The 11378-nt window shown below is 39.8% G+C and overlaps 1 protein-coding gene across 1 annotated transcript; it reads right to left on the reverse strand.

The window, feature by feature from the left end:
- Nucleotides 1-1657: 1657 nt before the first annotated feature.
- LOC310963057 (retinol dehydrogenase 8-like) lies at nucleotides 1658-9897 on the reverse strand (the record flags this gene model as incomplete). The annotated part of the gene is made up of 6 exons (XM_083935704.1): nucleotides 1658-1885; nucleotides 1993-2176; nucleotides 4096-4189; nucleotides 4440-4619; nucleotides 4750-4911; nucleotides 9792-9897. The coding sequence occupies 6 exons, from the start codon at nucleotides 9895-9897 to the stop codon at nucleotides 1658-1660; spliced, it is 954 nt and encodes a 317-aa protein (XP_083791830.1).
- Nucleotides 9898-11378: the final 1481 nt, after the last annotated feature.

The raw sequence follows: 11378 nt of genomic DNA on the forward strand, positions 1-11378 counted from the left end.
GACGGGTTCAAACAGGCTCAAACAGACTCCGGTCTTCTGTAGGCTACTGTGCCGGGTCTGACCAACCTGGCAACCTGAGTGCTGGTATTATTTTTTATTGACGATCTACGATCTTGAGACGCTAGATGGCGGCGTTCTGCTTATTTTTTAATGATATCACTAAGTAGCCTACAACTATGTCTGCAATCTTATAAGATACAGATATTTTCATTCTTGATTCTGTTTTGTTTCCTTTTTGATAAAAGGAAATGAATAACATTTAATTTACAAGCCACTAAAAATATTTACAACTAATTTAGAAAAAAAAACTAGTCAAACTTCTCTCTTCTTTCTAAAAATGATAGGGATCAAGAAATATTTCATCATTAAGGTGTCTGACATATTCTCAGGTGACTAATTAATATTAATTAATAATTATTAGTATTAATAATTAATTATTATTTCTTTATTTGTGTAATTATAAACATTTGTATGTCTGAATCACCTTACGAAATGGACCAGTTTAGGCAGATCTAATCAGTACTAAATGGCATAACTTTAATTGATATTGTAATAAGAATGTTCATCTCATCTCATCTTCATCCGCTTATCCGGGGTCGTCTCTCAGTCTCTCAGCAGCTTTAGCAGGGGACCCCAAACTTCCCTTTCCTGGGCCACATTAACCAGCTCTAACTGGGGGATCCTGAGGCGTGCCCAGGCCAGTGTGGAGATATGATCTCTCCACCTGGTCCTGGGTCTTCCCCGAGGCCTCCTCCCAGCTGGACGTGCCTGGAACACCTCCCTAGGGAGGCGCCCAGGGTTCATCCTTACTAGATGCCCGAACCACCTCAACTGATTGGCAAAGAATGTTATTTAGTAAAATTAATATTGTCAAACCAGAATATACCAGTGCATTTTATTCACAAATAAAAGAGCAAATATATTTCCATCAGTCTTAAAGAGCTACAGAAACATTTTTCTGGGTGTTTGTCACCAGAGAGAAATGACAGAGATAATGCAGGAAAGAGCCGTTTCTGCACAGAGAGAGTGATTTGGTCTTGTGCATATAATTAACCATAATAAGAGTAATGTACATGCAACCACTACCGGAAGCACTAACACAACTTCACCTGAAAGACGTAAATGCCAAATTTTTTAATTTCAAAATAGTTTCTCCAATACATTTATTCAAAAATACGTACATAGATGCAAATATGTGGGCTACAAATAAACAAGGTGTAGAGTAGACCTATCTTTCTGAACCAATTAGAGTTTAAAACTGAAACTGTGAAATCGTCTGGGACTGGGTGGGATAAAATAATTAAATCAGGCCAAAGTATATTGTCTCATAAGTGCAAACCCTACACATTTGGCACTCTGGGTTGGCTAAAACAATTTCTAAATCTTGTAGAATTTTAGCTCAACTGGACTCAGGTGTGGTATACATTTATAAGCTACAATCTTATACAAAAATGAGAATATAGAGAAGACTACGTTACAAAACAGACTACTCCCAGAGGGAAATATGGCAGGTCACAAAAGATAAACTCCTTGAAGCTGTTTATGTATAGATGCAATTGTTATTTTCCTGACAACCTAACCCAAGGTAGTCTTTATCGTGGTCTACATCCTCAGGGTGTTTGTGTTGTTCCCGTTCGTGCGCATGACATTTAAGTTTCTAGTTCGGTGAAACGGTCCTGCTCCTTAGACATCCGCAGGTGAGGTACTTCATGGCAGTCATGCTGACGTGCATTAGAGGACCCAGGTTAAAGAGCATGTGGTAGAAGGCATGGACAGACAGGCCTCCGGTTTCATCAGCGTATTTCAGTGCTACGATCGGCGTGTACAAGGGGTTGGTCAGATTACGGAAACGCGGGCTGCTTGCTTCAATCACTTTCTTCGTGCACTGTGGAGAGAGGACGAAAATACACCAGATTTGACCTACGGGATTAATTTCTGATCCAGACGGATAAATCACAGTGAGGCTGAGTCACACACTGCCTGTGAACTTACTCTGGCGACGTCATCAGGCGTTTGCCCCAGTGTCTCAAAGATGTCAACAGAGGAGGGGAGATAGACGTTCTTGAAGTAATTCACCGTATCGGGATCAGTTCCGGGATACTCCTTCTGCCTCACATCCTGAATCATCTTTGCCTCGAATTCTGTGTGCACCGGACCCGGCTCAATCAGCGACAATCTGAGGAGAGAGACACACAACAGACTGACACTCAACAGCAGAATGAAGAGAGATTGAGGAAGAGTGGAATGGTCCAATGGGTAACACTAGTGCTGAAATTGTTTATCCATAATATCGCAACAGATTATAAATCCAAAACAATTTGAATAATTAATTCATCAAGAGCAGCTTCAGCAACAGACTCCTTCAACCTCGCTGCGTTAAAGAACGGCACAGGAAATCATTCCTACCTGCTGCCATCAGACTCTACAACGCTTCACAGCAACGCTCAGGGAATAAACTCACATTATTCAAAGTGACTTATTACTAAAATGCACCTTTCTCTCTCTTGCACCTTAAAATCCATAGAGTATATTGTAATATAGTGTTTATCTGCGATACTGTACTCTTATTGTAGTTCATATTTTGTATTTTATATTGTATTTTATATTTTGTACTTCTGATTGTTTTGTACCGCTGCTACGATGACCTAATTTCCCCTCAGGGATAAATAAAGTTATCTATCTGTCTATCTATCTATCTATCTATCTATCTATCTATCTATCTATCTATCTATCTATCTATCTATCCATCTATCCATCTATCTATCTATCTATCTATCTATCCATCTATCTATCTATCTATCTATCTATCTATCTATCTATCTATCTATCTATCTATCTATCTATCTATCTATCCATCTATCCATCCATCTATCCATCTATCCATCTATCCATCTATCCATCTATCCATCTATCCATCTATCTATCTATCTATCTATCTATCTATCTATCTATCAATGAATCCATTCAACATTTGGGTGTAGTCTGCCTAAATTAATATAACTTGTCTATTTCTGCAGTAGACCCTTTCAATGAATTTCTACACAAAACTTTTAAGCATTTACAAATTAGGGGTGGGCCATGGGCGATATGGCAAAAATATCATATCACAATTTTTTTTTTACAGTAAAATCAAGATTTTATCACGGCTTTTTACAATGATTTCCAATTATTTTTCAAGTTACTAAACCTTGCAACCAAGGTGTTTCCCTATGTAAATATATAGCCCTAAAAGAGAAAATATAAACAGAGCATTTGGGTTCAGTTTTTGCAATTTTGCCAAATCGTGCCAAGTAAAATGGACATTTAACAAATAGCTATCTGTTGCCTCTGCTGGTGTGACTGGACTCCTCGCCGTTTCACTCCCAGCAGACTGTTTAGGATGCCGTCTCTTTAGGTTGTTGAAAAGGTTTGTTGTGTTACCGTCCGATATGCACACCGTGTGTGACTGTGTGTGTGTGGTAGGTTTGGGCAGAAGGCGGCCTCTGTGAAGTGACGGTGCTGCCTCTTTGTTAAACATATTAGGAGTCTGTGGTTGCACGGGACATATAACTGTTTTTTAGGTGCATTTTTCACAGCTTGTTCCACAAATTCTATGAATAAGCGTGGACAGACATGGTTGATGTCACACTATAGTCTGACGCTTGCGTGCTGTTAGGACACAGAAGTTTAGCTTTCATTTATAGCCATGACACACAGCTATACTCTAAATCAAACATGATGGGGAATGAGAAACCCCTGGTCACTGCCTGTAGTCCAATAGGATTGGTTGATCGGCGTATCTTTAGGGTGATGCATGAGGCGGAGTAGCTAATAGTGTGATTCGGCAGATCATCAGCACGTTCTAATCCTTCATGATGTATTATCGTCATATCACCCAAGCCCTATTTACAATAACATTGGACTGTCAAACTGCATTTTTTTAGGTTTAGGTGCTATATCCACATTTGATAGATCTACAATCAGGGGCAACTGTGTTGGTATGTGTACAGTGACTTTTTCCGAACCAGCGAAAAGAAAAGAAAAACAATATCCTAACAATATCGTGACAACATGAGATTTGTTAGTATTGACGAAAGTAGCATCAGTGACACTCACGTGACATTAAACTTCAAGAGCTGCACAGCCAAACACTCACAGAAGCCCTCCATTGCAAACTTGGAAGCTGCATACACGTCGTTAAACACCACACCTATAGAAACACAGGAAATGTTTAAATGTAACTTTCAGACAACATGAACAGTTCAGTTCTTCTTGTTCACTGTTTTGTAAAGACACACAGTAGTACTTAAACTCCATTAGTCTTCCTTCAGTTATCCACCCACTCTCCTATTCGTCCATCATCGACACATGCACACATCAAACCGAAGCTGTCATTTCCCCCTGTATCATTCAACGACCCGCCCCGCCTCCTCTCCCTCCTCTCCCTCCTTTCTGCTGACCTTGCAATCCCATCACACTGCTGACCACGATGATGTGTCCACCTTTCCTCTTCTTCATATCGGGCATCACCTCCTTGATCATGCGGATCACCCCAAAGAAATTGGTCTCAAACACTTTCTTCATCTCATCAATGGGGATGCTCTCTAATGGACCCACGAGGCCGATACCTGCGTTATTGACTGGTCAGGAGAAGAAGAAGAAGAAGAAGAAGAAGAAGAAGGACGCAAAGAAAACAAGGAAGAAGATGAATACTCAGCATCACTTTGGGGCAGCGCAGCATGCAACATGATGAGGATGCATTTTACTCACTGAGGACATCCACGTGTCGGTCTTTGATGCCGTTAATACACTGTTTGACAGACTCGTCAGTGCAGACGTCCAGTACGGCCAGAGACAGAGTTTTCCCGTACGCATCCCCGGCAGCTTCCACCAGCTTATCTTTACGCTTCAGGTCACGCATCGTTGCAATGACTGTGAACAGGTGGAAAGGAAAAACAGAAAGAACTGAGAGGTGCTTAGAAGAGATTGTTTTAAATGTACTGTATGTATTGTATTGTCAGCCATGTAAATGGAGTAAAATAAAGGTTTATAGAGAGCCAGAGTCTGTTCTGTCTGTTACTCACTGAGTTTTCTCATCATGTTTTCTTTAGTAACTCTTTCTGAAACATGTTCTTGGTGTTTCTAACCTGAATAGGTTTCTATCATACTCACTGGTAATATCTTTTGACAGCTTTATATAAAGATAGATATAATTGGTTTGTGACAATTTAATAACATACTGCATGATCCTTAGCCAACGGCACATGGTCAAAACTGTTTTACGATGCTCAGCTGTTCATGTTTTATTGTCCAGCAGAGTACAGTTCAGTGTTCAGCTACATTAGTGGACAAGAATATCTTTAAAACAACTTTTGGATGAGTTTCCATGACATTTGATATTGACACTCATGATTCCTGTAGGAAGAAGCCCTGACCTTTCATCTGGAGCCACCATGAGTTTGACATTTGTGGTTTTGAGCAAAATATTTCAACTACTATTGGATGGATTCCCAATGACATTTGGTAAATGTTCCCCAAAGGATAAATTATAATACTGTTGGTGATACCTTTAACCTTTTCTACAGCACGGTCATCAGGTCAAAAATGTAATTTATCCAATACGTTGGTTTATGACCAAATACCTGCAAAACTTGTGAAGTTCTCATCAGCCTCAGCTGTACAGTACTTTGTGTTGAGTGCTAAATAGCGAACGTTAGCATGCTAACACAGTAAACAAACATTATACCTGCTAAACATCATTCAGCATGTTGATGTTTGTAGTTTATAGAACTGCTGTCCTTGAGTAGAGCAACAGAGGAACATGGAACAGCATGGATGTGGACTCTTAGACAAGTTTAAATTAAGTCTGTATGGTTACGAGAAAACAAAGGATATGAAAAAAGGTTGAGTGGAAAAGACACACACATACAACCTATTGTTATTCTGCGAAAACTTAGTGGTTTCTCCATTGGCAGCTCTAACAAAAGGAGTAAAATCTACACACTGACTTCAAACAACTAATTGATTTAATGTTTCACTCCCAATTAGACCATTGTTCTTCCATTTTATCCTATGTACCTGCATTAAAGGGATACTTTACCCATGTTAATCCAGATTTGTGTCCTGGCAATGTGGCGTTGTGTTCAAATGAACCGTCTTTGGACACAAAACTCATCTCAGATGCTCTGTTTAGCGTTGACTTCCGCCACTGAGACAGGACAGACACCGTTCATCTGAACAAAAAGGCCACATTGCCATGACACAGACCTTTATTAAAATATCTGTTAATCTTTTCATCATCGCTGCTGTTTGCCAGTAATTATGCTCCTTTAATTGAATGGGCAGCTTCCAAGTGTGAGCTTGTGAATGGATGTAACACTCCCACAGTGCTTTGCCTCCAGGCTGCTGCTGCATGTGATCAGGCAACCTGCCCAGGTAAATGAGGTAACAAAAAATGTCACTGTCTGAAGAGTCAAACCGAGTTCACTGGCTCTGGCTGCGTGTAGGCTCACACAACACACACACATAAACACAGGCATTGTGTGGCACTTGTCAAGTACAAAATGTTCTTATGCAGTGTTTTTAGTCCTTGTGCATCAACACACGTTCTGTCTGTGCGTGCATGTTTTTAGAATACAATCTCCATTCCTGTCCTGATCCTGTCTTTATGTATGTTTCCTGTCAGGAGGGAACGGAAAGAAAGGAGTAAAGGTCATGAAGAGCTGGGAGAATATTGTCAGAGACCTGGGACGATAGGTGAGAATGGAGGGTAAAGTACACACACACACACACACACACACACACACACACACACACAAAGGAAACTGTTCACACACACATCCCTTTGCTGACTCAACCTGTGAGTTGTTTTTTTCCTGAATTCACTTTCTGAATAACTGGAACTGTGGCGCAGGAGGTTGAGCGGTTGGAGGTTTGATCTTCGGCTTCCCGTCTAAATATTTAAGTTTCAATACTTGTTCAATATCCTTGAGCGAGACACTGAAACCCTAATTGCTCCTTCGGCGCCTTTCGGCTGCCCACTGCTCCTTAGGATGTGTTAGAAGCAGAAATCAAATGTTACCACATAGTACTAACAATTGTATGTGACCACTAATGAATAAAGAATAACACAAAAATAGAAAAGCTCATGCCAAAGATAGTCATTGTAGTAATGCTAACTCTAAGTAGCCTGAATTTAGACCATCTGTGCTCCTGTTACAACAGCCAGTTTATATATCAGCATTAGCGCCTCGCTGTGATGCTCACATGACCTCCCTCCTCCAGGAATAGCCCTCGCCAGCCTGTCATCCACAGTGTAGCTGAGCGAGCCATGCTTAGCCTAAGCAAGGCTGTAGTGGGGCTTTATTTAATGTCTGGTGTTACATGTATCCTCTTTAGAGTGACTAAAGGTTAAGTTGGGATCAGAGACATAACTGTGTGTGGCAGCAGGGAGGCCGAGTGAACTCCCGAAACATTTTATCCTCTCAAAATAAAAATGATTGCTCACTAGTTTCATAAGCATGCTGAGTATTTTTCCAGCTGCCAGAGGAAGCCATTGTTTCCTATGAGAAGATAAGTGAATTTGTTTGAGTCCTATCATCTTTGCATGGTTGTTAAAGCAGAATAAGGGCAGGTGGAAATGAAAAGTCTGCACTGTTTCACCTCGTAATGATGATATAACTCACTTATAGACTTTAAGACTGTGTGAAAGAGGAAAGGAAACCAGTGGATACATGGAACAATAGACATTTCCCAAACACAGAAGCATGTTTTCTGTATATCTGTGTAAACATGCTGCTATGATCCTTTAAATCAGTGGGTTCTGTTAAAAGTTTCAGATTCATTCATTTCAATGATCATGATGTAAAAACATCTATGTATTTTTTTGACAAAGAGCTCCATAGTTCAGCCAATACTATAAATAGTTCATGTAGTACAGATCAGCAAACAAATGTATAGCTATAAGAATCTGCAAATATGTACATACATATCTTATATATTTGTAATACTTTCATTTTATATATAATATGTTCTCCATCATGTAAAGGATAAGAAAAATGAGAAACTCTGCTCTAAATGCTCTAAAATAGAGAGGAAGGAGGAATGAAATTTGAAAAAAGCCCATATTCACTTCATACCATCTTTGTAGTAAAACAAATAAAAGTTTCAAATCAAACATCAAATCAAACAAATCAAAGGGCCACTGTTGCACCATGGGTCGTGGTGAACTCGGGTGGGAAAACAATGTCCAAACAAATGTGCAGTTCCAACAGAAAACGTGGTTTATTTAACCAGAAGGCGTGCAAAAACAAAAACAAAGGAAATTCCTGTGCCTCTCCCAACCTTTGCCCACCCAGGTTTCAGGTGACCCCCTAATTTGCCCAAACACAGATAATAAACAATAAACACCTAAACTAAACAAATAATACACAAGAATACCTATAGAAATCTAATTATAATGAAATCAAATAAATTGATTTATAATAATCGAAACTAACTTCTCACTAATCAGCACTAAATACTAACAAAAATAAATAGCTTTAATATGTTTATTATTTTAGTCAAAGTTATGCAGAAGGAATACAATTAATGTTAAACAGTGTGGTCTTTATATATTAAAGATTTGTAGCAGATGAGCAGTGGGAAGAAAACTTTGCAAACTGTGCTTCACCGTTGACTCTGTTACTGGTGTCAGCTGCTTCCTGACTTCCTCGCACACATCTTTCATAAAGATTCATAAGTATTGAGGATCTATTTCCAGACCGGAGCGACACAACCTGGTCAACTGTTGCAGTAGTCTATAATATTATTGGTTAGAGTCATTGATTATGTTTAAAGAGGAGCACCAAAGTGGATGGATACAGGGATGGAGAGTTGGTTTATGTAACTGATGAATAGATTAGTATAAAATAAGGGCAGGACTAGATACGCACAGTGCTTCTTCCTCCTCCTTTTCCAACATGCTATGTTTGTTTATGGTTCTTTTTGTCACCGTTATATTGTTCAGTCTCACTTTATGGCTGCAGAGGAGATACATATGCAGAGTTAAATATGTTTCATGATGTACGTAGGTTGTTTAAAGTCCAGGTTCTTCCGTACATGTTTTTAAAAAGCAAAAATAAAACAGCTAATGTTATCAGACACATCATGGAGCGTTGTGGTAGTCTATTGACGCGTATGTGGCCTCTATAACGTGATGTCCCAGAAACAACCTCTGACCTCTCTGTAGGGAGAGGAAATACTAAAGGCCACAGTTTCCTCTTCAGGGTTCAGTAGTGAACACAGCCTTGATTTTGCTCCATTTATCAATTTATTTCAGTTCATTTTCTCGGATCAGACGGTTGTGGTATCCTCATTTACTCTCATTTGGCTCATATTTCATATATTCTTTTACATTTAAAACATGGAGAACAGCATTTCAGAGGAAATCCCTCCTCTGCTGTGAATCCACATGCACAGAAACAGAAACAGCGGCTTTAATCTCCATAATCATGGGGACCGTATAACACTCTTATGTGCACTACTCATGATGTAAGCATCTTTTGTGCAAACAGTGCAGAGGAAAGAGAGAAGTTAGTGATAGAGAGGTTTGAACAGTTTACCAAAGAAAGTTATTACTATGTATAATATAATTTAACAATGCATTTGTTTATTATTGCACTATTTTTCTGGACTATTTGCTTTGACAACACAAAGGTAGCCTATTTAAATGCCAATTTAACAAGCAAATTGAAATTGAAATTAAATATTCTCTCTCTCTTTCACTCAGTCACTCACTCACACACACACACACACACACAGAGTGGACCTACCATGATAGCGCTTTTGTTCATCCTTGGCCAACATCACGGCCATCCTCAGGCCGATACCGGAGGAGCAGCCGGTGATCAGCACCACTTTCTGCCCGGGACTCGCCATGGCTCTGCTGCCTCTCCGTCCGCTCTGCCGTCACTGAGAGACACCAGCAGCTCTGCAGGATGAGGGGTGATTTGAGATGAGAGCCACTGTAAGAGGATAAGAGAGACAGACAGAGAGAGAGAGAGAGAGAGAGAGAGAGAGAGTCACATGGACAGACAGTGATCTGAGATTATCTATCCGATGCACCGTCAGTAACCCCCCCAGAGTTAAGTCCAACTTATTTATTTTATTCCATGAAGGGACCATGTCGTTATCTGAAACTCAATGAACCGATACGCAGTAGAGAACAAACAGATATTTGAGTTTGAAGTCATACATGGATGTAAAAGTCAGCCTCTGCTGGGCAAAGAGATGTGGCGCCCCTAAGTGGTCAATGTTATTATTCTTTAAACCAGTTCACTGTAACTATGAATGGAAATATTTCTTCTGTTGTTCAAAGTCCAAACAAATCTGACTCCGTTACATAAGACGATGTCTGAAGATGTTTAATTCTTGGCAGAGTGAGCGTCAGAAAAGTTTTTAATTATAATTATAACCAGTATAATAGATGGAACAAACACTACATGTGCACACACACTCACACACACACACACACACACACACACACACACACACACACACACACACACACACACACACACACACACATACACACACACACACACACTTCAACACATGAGCTTAGCTGCCAGTCACAAGTTCAAGACAACCCTCTTCTAGCAGCATGAATGACATTTGGAAGTATTCAAGGAATCTATTTCTTCTTTTGTGTGTGTGTGTGTGTGTGTGTGTGTGTGTGTGTGTGTGTGTGTGTGTGTGTGTGTGTGTGTGTGTGTGTGTGTGTGTGTGTGTGTGTGTGTGTGTGTGTGTGTGTGTGTGTGTGTGTGTGTGTGTGTGTGTGTGTGTGTGTGTGTGTGTGTGTGTGTGTGTGTGTGTGCACCTGTGTGTGCTGTGTCTCACCTGTGTCTCTATCGTGTGTTATATGTTGTATATCTAATGTTATATATTCACAAAAACAGAAAAGTCTGCGTCTGTTAACTAGTGACAGGCTGGAAATCACTTGTGTTTTTGCTCTCACCTTCACAGCAAGACAAAATATATTAGGGCAATGACAAAATGCTGCTGTAAAATGCCACTCACTTAACAATACACAGTAAAAATGTGACAAAACTGTTGATTGATATGTTAATTGATTGATAACAGTTTCTTTTTCTGCTTAATTTTCATTCTTAAAGCTTAATTTGCTCCAATCTCAAGTGTATTTTGTCACATTTTAATGTATAAAACATGCTGCTGTGGTGCATATAATCATGGGCCCTGAGCCATCTGCTCATTTTATCCTCCTAAGCCTGAGTCATATTTTACCCTGCAAGTGATCTGAATAAAAACATGTCTTCTTAGACAATGCAGACTAATGTAGATGTGAGCTGATGTCGGACAGGGAGGCTTGAGGCTCATATAGGTATTCATGTGCATGTTTG

This window comes from Echiichthys vipera (assembly GCF_963691815.1).
Source record: "Echiichthys vipera genome assembly, chromosome: 2".
Lineage (NCBI taxonomy): Eukaryota > Metazoa > Chordata > Actinopteri > Perciformes > Trachinidae > Echiichthys > Echiichthys vipera.